Source organism: Pelophylax lessonae (assembly GCF_965119305.1).
Source record: "Pelophylax lessonae genome assembly, chromosome: 1".
In the NCBI taxonomy this organism is placed as follows: domain Eukaryota; kingdom Metazoa; phylum Chordata; class Amphibia; order Anura; family Ranidae; genus Pelophylax; species Pelophylax lessonae.
This window is the reverse complement of record NC_138768.1, coordinates 608,624,221-608,644,296: the sequence shown is the minus strand read 5'-3', so window position 1 is coordinate 608,644,296 and position 20,076 is coordinate 608,624,221. Positions and strand designations below refer to the sequence as shown.

At 42.0% G+C, this 20,076-nt stretch overlaps 1 protein-coding gene across 1 annotated transcript in view; it reads left to right on the top strand.

Moving 5' to 3' along the window:
• Positions 1–20,076, top strand: part of PAPSS1 (3'-phosphoadenosine 5'-phosphosulfate synthase 1) — a 287,717-nt gene that overhangs the window by 259,188 nt on the left and 8,453 nt on the right. Inside the window, exon 11 of the mRNA XM_082242974.1 lies at positions 4,273–4,502. Coding sequence (XP_082099100.1) covers positions 4,273–4,502 — 230 coding nt within the window. The remainder of the gene's footprint in view (positions 1–4,272; positions 4,503–20,076) is intronic.

The window sequence follows — 20,076 nt, the reverse complement described above, 5'->3', positions numbered from 1 at the left end:
GTGATCAATGGATCTACATAGTAGATCCATGTGATCAGCTCTCATACAGAGAGGAGAATGACAGGCAGCTTGTTTACACAAGCTGCCTGACTTTCTCCCTCTCCCCCGCCGATCGCAGAGTGGCCGGCGGCGATCGGGTCCGCCGGTCACGCGCGCGGGGGGGTCCGTGACCACGCGGGAGCGCGAGCGCGCCTCCGGCGGCGCGCGCTCGCTCCCTAAACCCTCACAGGCGAGCGACGTAGACCTACGTCACTTTGCCTGTGAGGGGCTGACCGCCCACGTAGATAGTCGTGCGGCGGTCGGCAAGTGGTTAACACTGCTTTGGGACATCCGAATGGTTAAGACTATCAGGAGCTGTGTCCATCAGTGAACGAAAGAGAAAATGGGATTTTTGACTTACTGTAAAATCCATTTCTCTGCTGTTCATTGACGGACACAGCACCCACCCCTCTGTGGAGTTGTATTTTCTCTGACACTGCTTGTAACAAAACTGAGTACATATAGCAGAGAGAGAGAGTATACTCCCTGGGACTGCCCATAGGCGTAGCCAGACTTCTTTTCTGCCTAGTGACCTACTCCTGTGGGGGGGCAGTATAACCCAGTGGTTAAGAATATCAGGAGCTGTTTCCATCAATGAACACCAGAGAAATGGATTTTACGGTAAGTCAAAAATCCCATTTTCCTATTTATTTACTAATGCTAGCAGCATGAAGGATTGAAAATAATCAATGTTGATTGGGAAAGTGAAATACCACTTTCCGACTCTACTCTTCTCGAAAATATATGTAAATAAGAATATATTTTAAAGACACATGCCATATGCTATACAAAATAAATTTTGTTGTATTACAACACAAGAAAAAAAAAACACAATTTTTTTGTATTCCAAAACAAAAAAAAACAAACACACACACACCCAAAGCTTGCCCAAGGGTCGAAGGAAACCTGACCCCCACCATCCCAAACCTTCAGGCTTCTATATCTCAATCATCCAGAGCGGCAGGTTATTATATGTATAAATTCCCAAAGTAAGCTTTCTTCCATTTGTTTGTTTTACTCGGCATTATATGAAAAACATAATTAGTACGTGCAGTATAAAAAATGAATCAAACATCTGTACCAAAAACCTGAAAGACAATAGAACACCATGGAACCCTTCTGAATCACATCTACCAAAATTTTGTTTTTTACAATTTCTTTTGTATATTTGTATTGGATATGGACTATGGCACATGTCTTTTTCAAGGATAGTCTTAGCTACATATAATTTTGAGTCGAGTAGAGTCCTAACCAGGGTTTTATTCTGTTACTGGTGACGACTACTCTTATGCAGTCAGCTTTCTAATGGGCCTATATCACTGATGGGGTGTGGCCACATTAGCGGGGCACCTTGAGAATGTTATTAGTAAGTCTAAATACTTTGTGTCGCAGTAGACCTTTGGAGATAGACAGTGAATGTAATATTCAGTAATTTTCAGTTGTTCAGGTAGCACAGCAAAGATTGAATTGGTAGTTCACAATTGGAAAAAGCTAAAGCCTTATGGCTGGAATACACGGGCCGTATATCGCTCGATCATTCGACCACCGACTTATGAAAAAGTGTTCGTTGGTCGAAAACGTTGCCAACATACACAGGCCGAATATCGCCCGACCGTTTGACCGCCGACCATCGAAACAGTGCATGCGTGATGTTCTACAGAGTTTTAATGAACGACCTTAACACCAATGTATAGAATACCATTCGTTCGCAAACGAGACGACATAATTTTTCGTTTTTTTCAAACGGGATTTTTCATTCACAATATCGATATCGGTCACTGATGGCTGGGCATTAACGAGTAGAATATCAGCCGATCCTTCGCTGAACGGAAATTTTCGGCCGATTTTCTTATCGTGTATTCCCGGCCATATCTCCAGTCACATTATACTTAAAACTTAATCTCCCACTCCCTCACTGATAAAGACTCTGACTCTATGGTTCCTTTTTTGGAAGGGAATGGCTAACTCACAAAAATGCTCACCCTTTTCATGGCCCTGTAATAAGCCTGCAGCCCAGTTCTCTGCTCTTCAGCACTGGAATATGGAATATGGCAGCTGTGCAACTGAATAATGTGTAGGTGTGATGGCATTAGGGAGAGGGACTGTGACAAGACTAGTCAGAGACTGACATGATGAGCAGATTCAGTGGACCTGTAATTGTAACCTGTAAGTGCTTACCAATCATTAGATGTGGAGTCTGCATTAGTTTTCTTTAAGCGTTTTCCCTCTGTTTTCACCTGGTGATCTAGCCTGTAGCACACCTCCTTTATTAGTGCCCCCACTCTGGATGAAGGAGAATTGGGGCACATTTGGGCAGCAGCCTTGTCTTCTAGGTGGAGGGGAATGTTAGATGTCCAAGCAGACTTAAATTGAACAAATCTAAGCCAAACACTTTATACGCAGTTACTGCAAATAGTTTTTTTTTATTTTTGGGATAAATGTTTTACATAAAAGATGACCATTGTGAGCACTACTGCCAGTGTTAAAAGATTTGTCTCATCCCTGTAATTGATATATCTGCAAGAGAGCTTGTTCTTTTGAAAAATAACAGACTCACTGGCTTGATCACCAGATGAAAATAGAAGAAAGCCTAAAAAAGAGAACATACAGCTACCACATCTAAGAGTTGGTGAACTGCAAAATAAGGTTTGCTTTTGGGGTTGATACCGCTTTAACTTCCTATATTTGTTCTATGTTGCTGTTTAACAATTGTGAAAAATTAGGTACACCTCATGGAAATTGTTGCCCTTTTAACATTTTTGAACATACAAACATTAGGCCTTTAATCTGTCAATGCCTAATGATAACATTTGATATACTGACCATAGGAAAACATTTGCATTTTCAAACATTTACTCCACAGAAGTATAAATCTCAATGTAATTGTGTACTGTTAAAAAGTACACCCTTGGCATACAAAAAAATGTTTATGTTCCTTGTCCCAGAAATTACTTCTTTACTTCTTGACTTATTACGGTTCAAGGTCAATTTTTGGACAGATGGCCTCACATTTTTATCAAGCACACTATTAAATGATGCAAATTGTACAGTCGACTCAGTGACTGTGAACGGCCCAGGTGCCCAAGCAGTATAGCAGCTCTAAACCATAGCAAGGAACACCAGAGGGTGCCTAAGTGTAGCATTAGAAAGACCAGAAATTCCACATTAATAATTATGCTACCAAAATTAGTGTGTGCTGTAAATTGCCTCCAGTATTGCTCCTGTTTCTTCTTGCTGGAGGCTGGCTTTTTGCTGAAGGCCTGAGCCCATAAGCAGAAGTAAATTCTAAACCGTAACTAAACCCATTGATTTACCAGTGTTAAAAAAGTTGCATTTCTAGAATGCTGGGATTGCTTGCTGTCACATTTGCTTGTTTCCTCAACCAAACTGTCCAACCTTAATGACTCATCACATGTGCAGCACCATGGCAGTTGCAGATCAAACAGAAGCAGCTTCGTTGGCTGTAAAGGATAGGAGGGTTTAATTCTGCTTTAAGGCTGTCAGCAGATTGGCCTCTACCAGTTCGTCAGTGCCTAAAAGTGCCTAAAAATGGAGAGCAACTGAGCATGTGCAGAGAACACAATAGCACAGCGGGAGTAATTCCCCCATTTAACCCTGACCATGGAACCCATCTATGGCCGTTTCAGACAGGTTCCGCCTGCATACTCCCTATGGAGATCCTAATCATTGGCACTTAATCTGGAACACTATATTTTAATTAAATGGATTTGAAGCCATGGTAGATGTATGCAGATTTTCCATATGAGAATCTTTATTTTTCTTGATTTAGGGACAGTTCACACCAGAACGCAGTGCGGTAAACACGTATTCCATGTGCGTCTCCCACACCGCATTTAAAATTCACTGCTGTTGCTATCTGCATGGTTATCAACGTTAAGTTAACGACACCCGGGCCCAAACACAAGTTGCAAAAGCAGTGTGTTCATTGTGTGAACAGGCCCTTAGATAATGAAAATTAATACACGTCAAATTTGTGTGTCATTTATACACGTATATCACCTTTTTCTGTAAGCAGTATTTACATTTTTGCATGTTCAAATATGTTGAAGAAGCTATTTCCATGGGGTGTACTTCCTTTCTTTGTGTACTGTTGTTTAAAATGTTATGAAGTTATTGTACTATGCAGGTAAAATGTATTTAATAATGTTGGAGAGTTTCTTTTTGTATTATTACAAATTAACACTGCCTGACCAGAGTTTTTGTCCACTCTAGGTACAGTGGCACTGCAGAGCACGGATGGTAGCAGGTGCTAATTTTTACATAGTGGGGAGAGATCCTGCAGGAATGCCACACCCAGAAAGTGGAAAGGATCTGTATGAGCCTACTCATGGGGCCAAAGTCCTCACCATGGCTCCCGGACTAATCTCGCTTGAAATCGTCCCATTCAGGGTGGCTGCTTATAACAAAAAGAAGAAAAGCATGGACTATTTTGATGCTGCACAGTAAGTATCTTTTTTTTCCTCTTTTAGAGCCCATTCACACTAGCGCGACTTGTGAGGCAACTTGTGTTGCCCCAGGTAGCTTGACATAACAAAAGCAATGTTTATCAATCAGTGCCGTCTTAATTGGCACTACTGAAGTTGCTCCGACTTCAGAAAAGTGTCCTGTACTACTTTGAGGCGACCTATGATCCGACTGTCCCATATACTTCAATGGGAGTTTCCTCCTTATCTTAATTGACACGGCTTGTTATCAGACTTTCCAGGAAGAAGAAAGAGATTAGCCAGGCATTCCCCACAGACAAAGTCGCCTGTCTCTTCAAAGTAGTGCACAAGTCTCTTCCAAGTCTCTAAACAAGTCTCTTCAAGTCACGGGGCGACTTTCTGGTAGTGGTAGTGTGAACCAGCTCTTAGTGTGCTTGTTTCCTTTTTTGTAAACAGGAGTACATGTGTTCACAACATCTTTTAGAATAAGTAAATGATTATGACAGCTAAATAATAAATCTACAGAACTCGTGTGATGCTATTGAGTCAGTCACCAAATCCTCTAGGGATCATGCCGAAAAAAAACAATTTCGCACAGAGATCAGGCTGTTCTAAAAGGCAAATGGGGTCCTTCCCACTACAAGATAGGTGTCAATTATAAAGTGGCCCATGGGGGGATTGTCACCAAGCAGCATCAACTAAAAAGTGCTTTTTGTGTACATGTAAGCCTGTAGAAGACTAAAGGGTAAAGCTGGCCTTAGATGGATTGAAATTCAGGCAATTCAGCAGGGACCGGCCAAATTTCAACTCATCTAAGGACCCACTGCTCTCGAATGGGCTTGTTGGAAACATTCACTCAGCGCTTCAGGCAATTTGCGGCAGAGCTGATCAGTGTATTCTGACATTGGGGAGTCCCCGCTGTCAGAATACAACAGCACAGTGGGGAGGTTTCCCTCATCCACCTTGAATGTGTGAATGGGGCAATTGGTTTGGTTTCTTTTGATCAGCTAGCTGGCTGATCAAAAGAAAATAAACTATGGCCAGCTTAAGACTGGAGTTCAGGATAACTAGAAGTGTACTAGCATTCTACAATTGCTAAAAGTGCATCTTTTGTTCTTGGTTAGTGTCCTGACTTAATAAAAGCCTAATTTTGGTACTGATGGGGACTATTTTATTTTCATTTCTTTGTTCCAAAAAAAAAAAAAATACATTCATGCTACACCCTGTGCTCTTTCTGTTACCCTACTACCTTGACTCCCATTTGGTTTTTCCATTAAAGCATGTCTGTCAGGATTTAGGTAAATGGATAGCAACCTAATACAGTATGCAACCACGATATCCAATGTTTCTCTTGTATACTATAATTGAAGCTGCAGAAGACATTCCAGAAATGTTGTGTGGTGACAGATATATTATGGAGAGGAATGAGGTAACAACATAACTGATCTGGCTCTTATTTTCTTTAATCTAAAAAAGCCTTTGCACAATCATCCAGCAAAATAGCCTTTCATGTGGGAGAGCCTATTTCCAGTTCATGTGGTCAGACCACCATTACTGAGGTTTGGAATAGATTCCACGTTACTCCCATTGTTGTTTGACTTACGATATAGTCTTGTTTCTGGAATTTTTCGGCGCCCACGTTGAACAGGTGCTTCTTTTTTAATATGTCTATGTGTGTGAACTACTGGGCTCCACAGAGGATTACAGAGATTTAGTTCTGTTTTTATCTTCCCTAGCTAGCTGTTGACAATATGTGACTGAACTATGCTACCATTTTTTTTATAGTTTAGGTTTAGTCATGAAGTGTGCTGACATTTATTATCCAAATTTAATAAGCTTCTTTGTGTTTTTATGTGCGTCTGTTGTACTCTTTAGAGATATTTAAGATCCGTGATATTTCCACCGCCATACATACAGATCATATCGTTTCTATGTTTCAGTTTGCATACTTGCATTTTTAAAGTGATACTAAAGCTAAAAAAAAGGTTTTTCTCTTTTGTTCATTGACAGACACAGCTCCTGGGAATCTAGACCAGTTGGTTATACTGTTCCCTACTGGAGTAGGACACTAGGCAGAAAAAAAGATTTAACTACGCCTATGGCCAATCCCAGGAGGTATACTCCCCCCTCTCTGATAAAGGTGCTCAGTTTTTTTCTGCCTAGTCAGGAGTAAGGACCTAGTTCCTTGCTGGGATCTCTGGTCCTGGCAATTTTTTTCTTTTGATAGATTATTTTCTCCTATTTTTTACAGTCAACTGCCAGACTGGGCGACAACCTGGATAATCTAGATCCAGTGGTCACCCCAGTCTTGCCAGCGAGTGCGTGCAGAGCACAGCTCCACGCTAGGAGCCCCACAAGACTGGGGCTGGCCTGCGAGTTAAACGCCTCGCAAGGTCCCGTATGACCGGGACCCGGCCTGCATCTCAGCGTTCCTCCTGCCCGACAGCCCCCCATTTCTAAGACAAAGCAGTTCTGTCTGGAGTGGTGCCTGCCTGGTTCCTGGTATGGTGAATAGCTGTCTCCCCTCTCTCTCCTGGAAAGTTTTGGGGTGGACGCAGGCCCCTCCCTGGGATGGTCGGACCCCCAGGTTCTCCTCCTTCCCATTAGGTACCCTTCCCTGTGCCTTGGTGGTCCCTGTGGGTCATCCTGTCCCCCATCCCCCCTCCCTTCTTATCATGGGGTAGTGTGGTGGTCTGGGCTGCTTGCTGGGGCAGGACACTGTACTGGTGATGGGGGTGGGGGGGTGCCCCACCCCCATCACCAGTACAGCGTCCAGCCCCAAACTGGACTTAAGCCACAGTAATTCACTGTTGCTTGGTCTATCGACGCCAGCCAGGCTTTCTTCAACCCTTGGTTGTTACAATTCCAAGGTTTTCTATCCTCTACCAAATACATGATCCATTCTCCTGAAATCCACGATACCCTCCTCGTTAGTTACGAATGACGCTGATGCATATGTCCTGTTTTATAATACTATACAGAGTACCCTATTAAAATGCTCCAGATGAAGCTTTCAAAAAGGCGAAAACATGTTGAGCAATGTTGAATATTTATCTTTGAACAACTGAATACGGCAGTTCCTGATTTCTGTCACCCTTGGCAAGGTCCGTCTGATGTGAAGTATTTGCTTATATATAAGTTTGCAATACTCTCTGTATATTCTATATGGAATCAATATCTAAGTAAACTGCTACATAATTGTAAATAACTTTTGGGCCTTCTATAAGGTCATATTTTTATATTGAGTGTATTCCCCTGATTTTATATGAATTCATGAATAAAAATCAATTTTAGTAACCTTGTTGTGCCAAAAAATCCTTGTCTCCCAACCCTTCCTTCTTTCGACGTCTCTTGGAGACTGCCTCTCAGGGAGGATCTATTGTCCCAAGGGCCAATCTTCCATCCTTCCCTGTGTCCCAGGCCAAAACATCCTAGGAAATTGCGTTGCATGCCCTGGATGTGGTTAGGGCAATTTGGGTGTACCTGGCAGCTACGGAGTCTTTTAGGAAGTCAGACTCACTATTTGTGCTCACAGATGGGCCTCAAAAAGGACTGTTTGCTCCTTCTGTGACCATTTCAAGATGGATCAGACAGACGGTGACTCAGGTTTCTCCTTTCTTGCTTCTTGGGCCTTCTGTCATCAGGCATCTGTGACACAGGTGTGCAAGGCAGCTACCTGGTCGTCGGTGCACACTTTCACAAATTCCTATAAAGTGGATGTATTGGTGTCTGTGAATGCCTCTTGGCCGCAAGGTTTTGTAGGCTGCAGTTTGGAGGGTCTTGTTCCTACTTTGGAGGAGTTATTTTCAGGGGGGCTCCAGTTGTTTTTTTAGCTTTTTTTTTACCTGGTTGGCTATGGTTTAGCCTTTGGGAATTTTTTTTGTTGCTGTTCCTACTCCTCATGTTTTGAGACTGCTTTGAGACGTCCCACTGGTCAAGATTCTCAGGAGCTGTCTGTCAATGAACGAAAGAGAAAATGGGATTTTTTCCTTACTCTAAAATCTATTGCTCTGATGTTCATTGATGGACACAGCACCCAACCCTCTATGGAGTTGTAATTCTTCTGACACTGCTTGTGATGAAACAGAGTACCTATAACAGAGAGGGGGAGTATACCTGCTGGGACTGCCCATAGTTGTAGTCGAGTCTTCTTTTCTGCCTAGTGTCCTACTTCTGGAGGCGGCAGTATAATCAACTGCTCAAGATTCTCAGGAGCTGTGTCCGTCAATGAACATCAGAGAAATGGATTTTACGGTAAGTTGAAAATCCCATTTCTCGTTCGTTCATTGAAGGACACAGCTCCAGAATCTTCTTAACCATTGGGTTATGCTGCCCCCTACAGGAGTAGGACACTAGGCAGGAAAAAGCTTTACCACGCCTATGGGGCAGTCCCAAGGGATATACTCCCACTTCCTGCTATAGGCACTCAGTTTTTTTTCTGCCTAGTCAGGACCTAGTTGCTGGGATCTCCGGTCCTAGCATTTTCTTCTTTTTTAAACTTTATCCTATTATTTCCTCTATGGAGAGCAATCCTCTTGCTTTTTTGCGGGGTCTAAAAGGTGGTCCTTTTGTGGACCTTTGGCCGGCGTCTACTTGTGGGACTGAGGTCGGCAGCCTCCCCTGCTTGTTATGTTTTCAGGGTGAGCTTAGTATATATAGTGACCCTACTGGGTCTGCGTCCACGCACTTCGAGTGCTCTGATAGTGAGGATGATTCCTCTTTTACCACATATGCGCACAAACAAGCGCTGGTGGATGCACTGATTGTAGCGGTGCAGGAAATTTTAAACATGAGGCATGCAGCTGCTGCTGCGTCAGAGGAGCCAGGCCCCTTGGTGCCCGTATATCCTCAAAAGCGGCAAAGATTTTCCCGCCTACTGTGACAAAATTGTCACAAGTCAGTGGAGTTGTCCTAAATGCTATATGGCGATGCCTAAGCATTTCGATAGACGGTATCCCTTTAGGAGTGTCTCTTGATTATTTGGGCAGTTCCACCTGTGGTAGACTCTCAGGTCTACGGGCTGTATAAATCCACCCTAATTCCAGTGGAGGAATCTTCGTTTTTTAAAAGATCCTTTTGACAGGAGAGCTGAGACTTTGGTCCGCCACTTGTTTACTGTGGCCGGTTTCGTCCTTAGGGTGGTGTTCACCATAGCATTGGTGTCCCAGACATTAATGGAGTGGGCAAAGCTTTTGCGCCAGGATCTGGAATGGCTTCTCCCTGTCTTTGCGGAGCTGGTGGACCAGTTGGTCCAGAGGTTGCAGTTCGTCTGCGATGTGTCTCTGGATGCGGCTCCCTTAGTCTCTAGGCTGTTCGTGACAGCAGTGGTCCTTCGGCGTAGGTTATGGCTGAAATACTGGTCTGCGAACCAGACTTCGAAGAAGGCCTTATCTGATCTTCCCTTTATTGGGGGATCACCTGTTCGGATCCTCTCTGGATGATATCGTTAAGCAGGATTTCATGACAAGGGATCGACGTTTGTAAGGACCTCCTCAGGAGGTTCCAGAAGGACCCGGTCTGGTAAGCCCAGAGCGGGTCCTTCCGGACCCGTGGACCTCCCTGATTCAAGACAAGTGGGTCCACGAGCTGATTTGGTCAGGTTACAAGATCGAGTTTTGGGCTTATCCTCCAGAAAGGTTCTTTCCTTTCTACCTGCGTTTACCCCCAGACCAGTCTGAGAGGTCTCTTCGGGGCAATGCAAGACTTTCTACTATAAGGGGTGATTGTTCCGGTCTCAGAATCAGAACGTTTTTTTTCATGGGTTTTAATTAAACATGTTTACAGGTCCTAGGAAGGAAAGCGAGGTACGTCCAATATTGGACCTTTAAAGCATCCTACATAGGGATGCCACATCAGGGGGATCTTCTGGCCTCTATGGATGTCAAGGACACTTACCTTCATATTTCGATATATGACGGTCATCCATGCCTCCTCCGCTTGCCGTGGGCGAGGAGCATTATCAAGAGATCTTGCTTCGGTTCCTCGGATCTTTACAAAGTGTTGGCCCTGGTGTTGGCATTCTTGCACCAGCGGGGGATTGAGGTACTGGAGTACCTGGATGATCTTCTGCGAGTAGAGTCTCTGACTGCTCTGATGGACACCCAGGAGATTACTGTGCGGACTCTGCAGGAGTTCGGTTGGAAATTCAATTTCCAGGTATTGGTTCTGGTTCTGTCCACCTAGTGGGGCTATCTGAGTCTGCTCTGGACTCGGCCTCAGCCAGGGTGTTCCTCCCATGGGATAAGCTCCAAAATCTGCAGGGTGAATTTGATTCCTGTTGTCCAGCAGTCGGTCATCTTTCAGGACTGGCATGCGGCTGCTGGGTCTGATGGTGTCTACCTTCAAGGCGGTTCCATTTGCACAGATACCTCTGCAAAGAGAGATTTTTGCCATGTGGGGCAAGAAACCACAGTCTCTAGACAATCTGATCCTCTTGAACCGGGGTACGAGAGGGTCTCTGATTCGATGGCTTTGCTTTCCGGCGCATCGACAGGGAAAATATTCCTTCCCCTGTACTGGACCGTGGTCACCACTGATGCCAGCCTGTCCGAGTGGGGTGGCGTTTTTGGCACGGATTGTTTTTAGGGGGTCTGCACTCTGGAAGAATCCAGACTACCGATCGATATAATGGACATTTCCTTTGGAGGTGTTTCATCAGTTGTCTCCGGTGGGGAACTCCCGAGGTGGTCCTGTTAGTCTCTCGTCTAAATAGGAAGGTGCCTAGGTTTGTGACACGGTCTTGGGATCCTCTGGCCGATACCACAGACGCACTGGTGGCTCCTTTGGGGCCAGTATCGTCTGATATACATACGTCTTTCCTCTTCTAGAACTTCTGCCAAGATTCCTGCTTTGGTTCAAGGCAGAAGAGATTGCTTGGTATGCAGATCTGATACAGTTGGTCACGGATGCTCCTTGGAGACCTCCTCATAGAGAAGATCTGTTGGCCCAAGGGCCAATCTTCCATCTTGCCTTTCATTAGCTGGCTTAACGGCTTGGCTGTCAGAAGCCTGGTGCTGAAGGATAGTGGGCTGTCTGAATCTGTGATTCTTACGCTGCTGCAAGCTAGTAAAGCTACTTCTGGGAAGATTTACCATTATGTTTGAGGAGCGTACTTTGCGGGTGTGAATCTCAAAAACACAGTGAGTCGGCGCAAAATAGAAGAAATCTCAGAAAAAACTCAGACCGAGCCAACCAATGTCACAGTCACAGCGAGACCTCCCGAAATATGATAAAAAAGGTCTCACCATAAATATGTACCAATGTTTAAAAAAGACCAAATAAATACTCTATAAGCAGATTAAAAGATCAGCAGGCTAAAACAGAAAACGTATAAAATCCAACTCTTATAGGCTAATCCGATTCCTTGAAAAAATATCTATATCCGTCTAAGGTATATGAAGATAGGAAAATAATTCTTCAATATATCTGACTTGTAACAACTCCCATAGGGTCAACCTACAATAAAAGGAGATCAGTGGATATTATAAAACGTGTATGATGCGAATCCTAAAATTGATCCAATTCCTTGACACTAGTCGTATAAAATATAATCTAAAATATCTGTTCCCAGTGAAATTATAGCTTCCTTTCCTGAAAAAACACAATATAACATGGAACAAGCTAGATAGTCGCATCAAACGACTAAATCGCAATTATAGTTCGTTGATTCACGAATATTACCAATATTCTGCCAAATGAATCAATGATAATAATGTGTAACCAAACATCATAAGTGAACTAGTAAAAAAATTTATATAAATAGTGTTATGATATATCAATGCATAATAATCATAAAATCATCAAATATCCATAAATGACCAAAGATGGAAAGGATATGTGAAAATAGATAAATACGTATAAAATAGTGATTAATAATTCCAAGTGCATAAATAAATCTGGTGCAGTGATCAAATAAATAAATCAATATTTCTATGTGCAGTCAGCAGTCCATGTGCATATAAAATGAAGTCTTGTGCAATCAATTATCCTTGTGCAGTAGATACAATTGGTGCAGTGATAGGATAACAAATAAAAAAGTGACAGTTAGTGATTCTCTAGGGCAATATTGTGAATATCCCGTGCTGTGATCCGGAGTGAGCCGTGATAGTATAGGCGCAGTGGCCGCTCACCTCACTGCACCTTTTCAGGCGCTTTAAGCTGATCTCTCCCCCTTGGGGTGAAATGCTGGGTTACTCTGGTAACGAGAGATTCTCCGACCTCCACTCTAAAATCCACAGCTATCGATCCTAGATTGGCTCCAACGGTACCAGTGTTTTCCCAAAAAAGAGGATAATACCCAACCGTGAAGCATGTAAACACTATCTTTATTCATTAAAAACAGGGGAATACACTCACATTTTAAATGTAAATAACAGGCAGAGATGATACAGCGTTGCCGCACTCTTGCGGTGTTGATTCCTGGGCACTTCCGGTTACGGCCGTCCAACCGGAAGTCGACGTCATCCAAAGCCTCCCGACCGGTTGCGTCACAGATCACGTGACTTTCTCAACGGATGGGCTACGGGTGATCGATGGGAGGTAACCATGGAAATCATCAACACAAGATCTTTTAACCCCATATTCAGTTCATATCCTTATATCGTCACTAATGCAATATGAGCATTCCTATTTAGCACCATCTTGTGGCCATTTTAGAGATGTACTTAGAAGAAAGGTGCCATATACTTCAATGTGCATAAAAAATAAATAAATGAAAATATAACTGATCATATATATTCTAGCAAAACACTTCTGAATGAGAAGGAAGCAAGATACCTGATACATGTCGTATTCCTGTGCTATATACTCTACCAAAAATCCATAAAGATAGCCAAAATCCCCCAGGGAGACCCATCGTGAATGGAATAAACTCAGTGAGCTCTAGATTGGGGGAGTATATAGACTGTTTTTTGCAACCAGCAGTTCAAGAAACGAAGGCATATCTTAAGGACACAAAGGATTTGATTGCACATTTAGAAAACTCACAGTTCAAGTCGGAAAGCATCCTACTTGCTACGGCTTATGTAGCGAGCCTCTACGCAATAATAAATCACCAGGAAGCAATAAAAGCGACAAAATGGGCTCTGAAAGGAATGACAGATATAAAAACCAATCAAAGAAAATTTCTGATAAAATGCCTAGACCATAATTACTTCTGGTTTGATTCAGTCTTCTACAAACAACAACAAGGTGTTGCGATGGGAGCAAAATATGCACCAAGTGTAGCCAATTTGTACATGGCAAAGTGGGAAGAATCGGCAATATATGAAAACCGCCCAGAGCAACTAATAGTCTATAAAAGATTCATAGACTATATCATCCTAATCTGGGCCTTTAAGTGAAGAGAGCCTAGTAACATTTAAAGATGAATTGGCACGGAATGACAAAAACATCTGCCTGACTTGGGAAATCAGCAAAACAAAGATCACTTTCTTGGACCTCGAAATACGACATGAAAATTATAGATTTATAACCAAAACATTTTTCAAACCTTTAGATCGAAACAGTTATTTACCTTTGAATAGTTGCCATCATATGCCGTGGCTTATAAACATACCTAAAGGTCAACTGATGCGCATAAGGCGTAACTATACGAAATTAGAGGATTATGAGCAACAAGCTGAAATTTTGAGGTTAAGATTTTTAGAAAAGGGATATAAGGATGCTTTCATTAGAGAAAAAATCAATGAAGTGAAAAATATAGAGAGAGATGGTTTATTAGAAAACAAGAGAAATAAAGAGCAACAAAAAGAAATAGATGTCTTAAAAAATAACCCCCCACTGGTGCTAGATTACAATATACAGCATAAAAAGGTCGAAAAGATTATAAAAAAACATTGGAAGATTTTATTGGCAGATAATATTTTAGCTGAAGTTTTACCTCCACAACCAAGTTTTACCTACAGGAAAGCACCTGTGCTTCGACAGAAAATTGCAAAAAACATCATGGATCCTCCAAAAACAAATAATGTTTTTAATAATTTTTTTAACTTGAAAGGTTTTTACCCGTGTAAAAATTGTTATGCTTGTAAAAGGACATCACTGAATAAAAAGAAGAAAGATGAATTTAAATCATCAAGTACAGGAAAAGTATACAAAATAAACGACTTCATCACATGTAGGACAGAAGGGGCGGTTTATCTATTAGAATGCCCATGCTCCATTCAATATATAGGCAGGACCAAAAGACCACTGTGGAAACGTTTAAGGGAACATATACAGAACATCCAAACAGGTTTTCCAAAACATAGTGTTTCTAAACATTTTTTGGAAGTGCACAATAAAGACCCCTCCTCTCTACGTTTTTTGGGAATTGAGGTCCGGTTCACACTTATGCGATGCGGGAAGGCTGCGAATCCGCAGCCTGTTCCCGCATCGCACACGCACCCCCAGCAGTTCACACTGCCATATGTGATACACTGGGGGTGTCAATGTAATCTTAACGACACCCCCAGTTTGATCGCATATCGCAGTGCGATCTTGCAGTTCGCACAGGATCGGATCGCACAAGTTATGAACCGCTGTGCGATCCGATCCTGATGCGGCTGCCAAAAAGGGTCCCTGTGCGTGTTGGGTGCGGTGCGAATTTAGCCATACAAAGTGTATGGCTAAACTCGCAGCGCACAGCCGATCGCATGTAATGAAGGAGCAGTGCGCTCCGACATTACATGCGAACCCCGCACTCGCATAAGTGTGAACCGGGGCTCAAAGATAATATATAAACCCCACTGGAGGGGGAGTCACAAAATTAAAACTCTCAGCCAAGCAGAATCCCGCTGGATTTTTGAGATCCAGACACTTTCACCTCAGGGGCTTAATATTGATTTTTGATCTGTTTCATTTCCGATTATTAATTTATTTTAATATGGCTTTTAGGTTGATGTCTTTGCTGGCCAGTCTTATATCTCCAGTATGAGTGGATCACCCTCTATTTTATATATCTCTCCACATCTCCTCATTATATTTACACTATATACAAGACTTTGGTGATTTTATAAATATTTTTATTTTTATTAAGAATTAAAAATAATATTTTAACGATATGAATATCTATGTTAACACTATTTCTATATGTGATATTCATTTATTAGGATTTCTTTATGTGATATTTATTTATTAGAATTCATTCGGAGTTAGTGTTTTGCTAGAATATATATGATCAGTTATATTTTCATCTATTTATTTTTTATGCACATTGAAGTATATGGCACCTTTCTTCTAAGTACATCTCTAAAATGGCCACAAGATGGTGCTAAATAGGAATGCTCATATTGCATTAGTGACGATATAAGGATATGAACTGAATATGGGGTTAAAAGATCTTGTGTTGATGATTTCCATGGTTACCTCCGGGTACTTAGGGCGGAGATGATCACCCGTAGCACATCCCTTGAGAAAGTCACGTGATCTGTGACGCAACCGGTCGGGAGGCTTTGGGTGACGTCGACTTCCGGTTGGACGGCCGTAACCGGAAATGCCCAGGAATCAACACCGCAACAGTGCGGCAACACTGTATCGTCTCTGCCTGTTATTTACGTTTAAAATGTGAGTGTATTCCCCTGTTTTTAATGAATAAAGATAGTGTTTACATGCTTCACGATTGGGTATTATCCTCTTTTTTTGGGAAAACACTGGTACCGTTGGAGCCAATCTAGGATCGATAGCTGTGGATTTTAGAGTGGAGGTCGGAGCATCTCTCGTTACCAGAGTAACCCAGCATTTCACCCCTAGGGGGAGAGACCAGCTTAAAGCGCCTGAAAAGGTGCAGTGAGGTGAGCGGCCACTGCGCCTATACTATCACGGCTCACTCCGGATCACAGCACGGGATATTCACAATATTGCCCTAGAGAATCACTAACTGTCACTTTTTTTATTTGCGCACGGATGAACTTTATCCTATCACTGCACCAATTGTATCTACTGCAGAAGGATTATTGATTGCACAAGACTTCATTTTATATGCACATGGACTACTGACTGCACATAGAAATATTGATTTATTTATTTGATCACTGCACCAGATTTATTTATGCACTTGGAATTATTAATCACTATTTTATACGTATTTATCTATTTTCACATATCCTTTCCATCTTTGGTCATTTATGGATATTTGATGATTTTATGATTATTATGCATTGATATATCATAACACTATTTATATAAATTTTTTTACTAGTTCACTTATGATGTTTGGTTACACATTATTATCATTGATTCATTTGGCAGAATATTGGTAATATTCGTGAATCAACGAACTATAATTGCGATTTAGTCGTTTGATGCGACTATCTAGCTTGTTCCATCTTATATTGTGTTTTTTCAGGACCGGAAGCTATAATTTCACTGGGAACAGATATTTTAGATTATATATATTAGATCCTAAAATTGATCCAATTCCTTGACACTAATCGTATAGTCAAGGAATTGGATCAATTTTAGGATTCGCATCATACACGTTTTATAATATCCACTGATCTCCTTTTATTGTAGGTTGACCCTATGGGAGTTGTTACAAGTCAGATATATTGAAGAATTATTTTCCTATCTTCATATACCTTAGACGGATATAGATATTTTTTCAAGGAATCGGATTAGCCTATAAGAGTTGGATTTTATACGTTTTCTGTTTTAGCCTGCTGATCTTTTAATCTGCTTATAAAGTATTTATTTGGTCTTTTTTAAACATTGGTACATATTTATGGTGAGACCTTTTTTATCATATTTCGGGAGGTCTCGCTGTGACTGTGACATTGGTTGGCTCGGTCTGAGTTTTTTCTGAGATTTCTTCTATTTTGCGCCGACTCACTGTGTTTTTGAGAAACATAAAGATATAAAACTGTAATTTTTTGTGAAGAATCAATAACAAGTGGGACACAATCATGAAGTGGAACGAAATTTATTGGATATTTCAAACTTTTTTAACAAATAAAAAACTGAAAAATTGGGCGTGCAAAATGATTCAGCCCCCTTAAGTTAATACTTTGTAACTCCACCTTTTGCTGTGATTACAGCTGTAAGTCGCTTGTGGGGTATGTCTCTTATTAGTTTTGCACATCGAGAGACTGAAATTTTTGCCCATTCCTCCTTGCAAAACAGCTCGGGCTCAGTGAGGTTGGATGTAGAGCGTTTGTGAACAGCAGTTTTCAGTTCTTTCCACAGATTCTCGATTGGATTCAGGTCTGGACTTTGACTTGGCCATTCTAACACCTGGATATGTTTATTTGTGAACCATTCCATTGTAGATTTTGCTTTATGTTTTGGATCATTGTCTTGTTGGAAGACAAATCTCCATCCCAATCTCAGGTCTTTTGCAGACTCCATTAGGTTTTCTTCCAGAATGGTCCTGTATTTGGCTCCATCCATCTTCCCATCAATTTTAACCATATTCCCTGTCCCTGCTAAAGAAAAGCAGGCCCAAACCATGATGCTGCCACCACCATGTTTGACAGTGGGGATGGTATGATGAGCTGTGTTGCTTTTACGCCAAACATAACGTTTTGCATTGTTGCCAAAAAGTTCGATTTTGGTTTCATCTGACCAGAGCACCTTCTTCCACATTTGGTGTGTCTCCCAGGTGGCTTGTGGCAAACTTTAAACGACACTTTTTATGGATATATTTAAGAAATGGCTTTCTTCTTGCCACTCTTCCATAAAGGCCAGATTTGTGCAGTATACGACTGATTGTTGTCCGATGGACAGAGTTTCCCACCTCAGCTGTAGATCTCTGCAGTTCATCCAGAGTGATCATGGGCCTCTTGGCTGCATCTGTGATCAGTCTTTTCCTTGTACGAGCTGAAAGTTTAGAGGGACGGCCAGGTCTTCGTAGATTTGCAGTGGTCTAATACTCCTTCCATTTCAATATTATCGCTTGCACAGTGCTCCTTGGGATGTTTAAAGCTTGGGAAATCTTTTTGTATCCAAATCCGGCTTTAAACTTCTCCACAACAGTATCTCGGACCTGCCTGGTGTGTTCCTTGTTCTTCATGATGCTCTCTGTGCTTTAAACTGACCTCTGAGACTATCACAGTGCAGGTGCATTTATACAGAGACTTGATTACACACAGGTGGATTCTATTTATCATCATTAGTCATTTAGGTCAACATTGGATCATTCAGAGATCCTCACTGAACTTCTGGAGAGAGTTTGCTGCACTGAAAGTAAAGGGGCTGAATAATTTTGCACGCCCAATTTTTCAGTTTTTTATTTGTTAAAAAAGTTTGAAATATCCAATAAATTTAGTTCGACTTCATGATTGTTACATAGTTACATAGTTACATAGTAGGTGAGGTTGAATAAAGACAATAGTCCATCCAGTTCAACCTGTGTAGGTGTGTGTGGCTGTAATCATCTCACATACCCCTGAATGTTCTGATCCTTGAGATGTAAGTCTAAGAGTCTTTTGAAAGCCACCATACTACCCGCAGAAACCACCTCTTGTGGTAGAGAATTCCACAATCTTGTAGCCCTAACAGTAAAGAACCCCCCACGTTGCCTGAGGTTAAAACGCTTCTCCTCTAATCGCATTGTATGCCCTCGAGTCCTCATGCAATCCCTTCGAATGAACAGCTTTTTTTCTAAGCTGGGATCCCCATTAAGATATTTATAAATTGCTATCATGTCCCCCCTCAGATGTCTCTTCTCCAGGGAGAATAAATCGAGCGATTGTAGACGCTCTTCATAGTCAAGGTCCTCCAATCCCCTAATTAGTTTAGTTGCCCTTCTCTGGACTCTCTCCAGCTCCAACACATCCCTCCGGAGGACTGGCGACCAGAACTGGACAGAATACTCCAGATGCGGTCGGACCAGAGTTTTATAAAGTGGAAGGATTATAGTCTTATCTCTGGAATACATCCCTTTCTTTATGCATGCTAATATTCTGCTGGCTTTGGCAGCTGCCGCTTGACATTGCATGCTGTTGCCTAATCTATCATCAACCAAGACTCCCAGATCCTTCTCCATTTTTGATTCCCCCAAGGGTTCCCCTCCTAACGTGTATTGTGTTTTTATGTTTTTAGTCCCCAAGTGCAAAACCTTACACTTCTCCACGTTAAACCTCATTTGCCATGTCGTTGCCCACTCTGTAATTTTGTCCAGGTCATTCTGTAGGATATCTGCTTCATGCTGTGCAGTTATTGCCCTGGCCAATTTTGTGTCATCTGCAAAAACTGATATCGAACTACTGATCCCAACCTCAATGTTGTTTATGAATAAATTGAACAAGGTTGGTCCCAGGACTGAGCCCTGGGGCACCCCGCTTACTACCTCAGACCAGTCTGAGTATGCGCTGTTTATTACCACCCTTTGGACACGCCCTTTAAGCCAATTCCGTATCCAAGAGCAAACCCTGCTGTCGATACCTGCAGACCTTATTTTATAAATTAAGCGCTTGTGGGGAACTGTATCAAACGCCTTAGCGAAATCCAAGTACACCACATCCACTGGTCTCCCCCTATCTAGCTCACAGCTCACCTCCTCGTAGAATGTTAATAGATTGGTTTGACAAGAACGCCCATTTGTAAACCCGTGCTGATTACTGCTGATGATGTTGTTGTCTTTAGAAAACTCTACGATATAGTCCCTTATCATCCC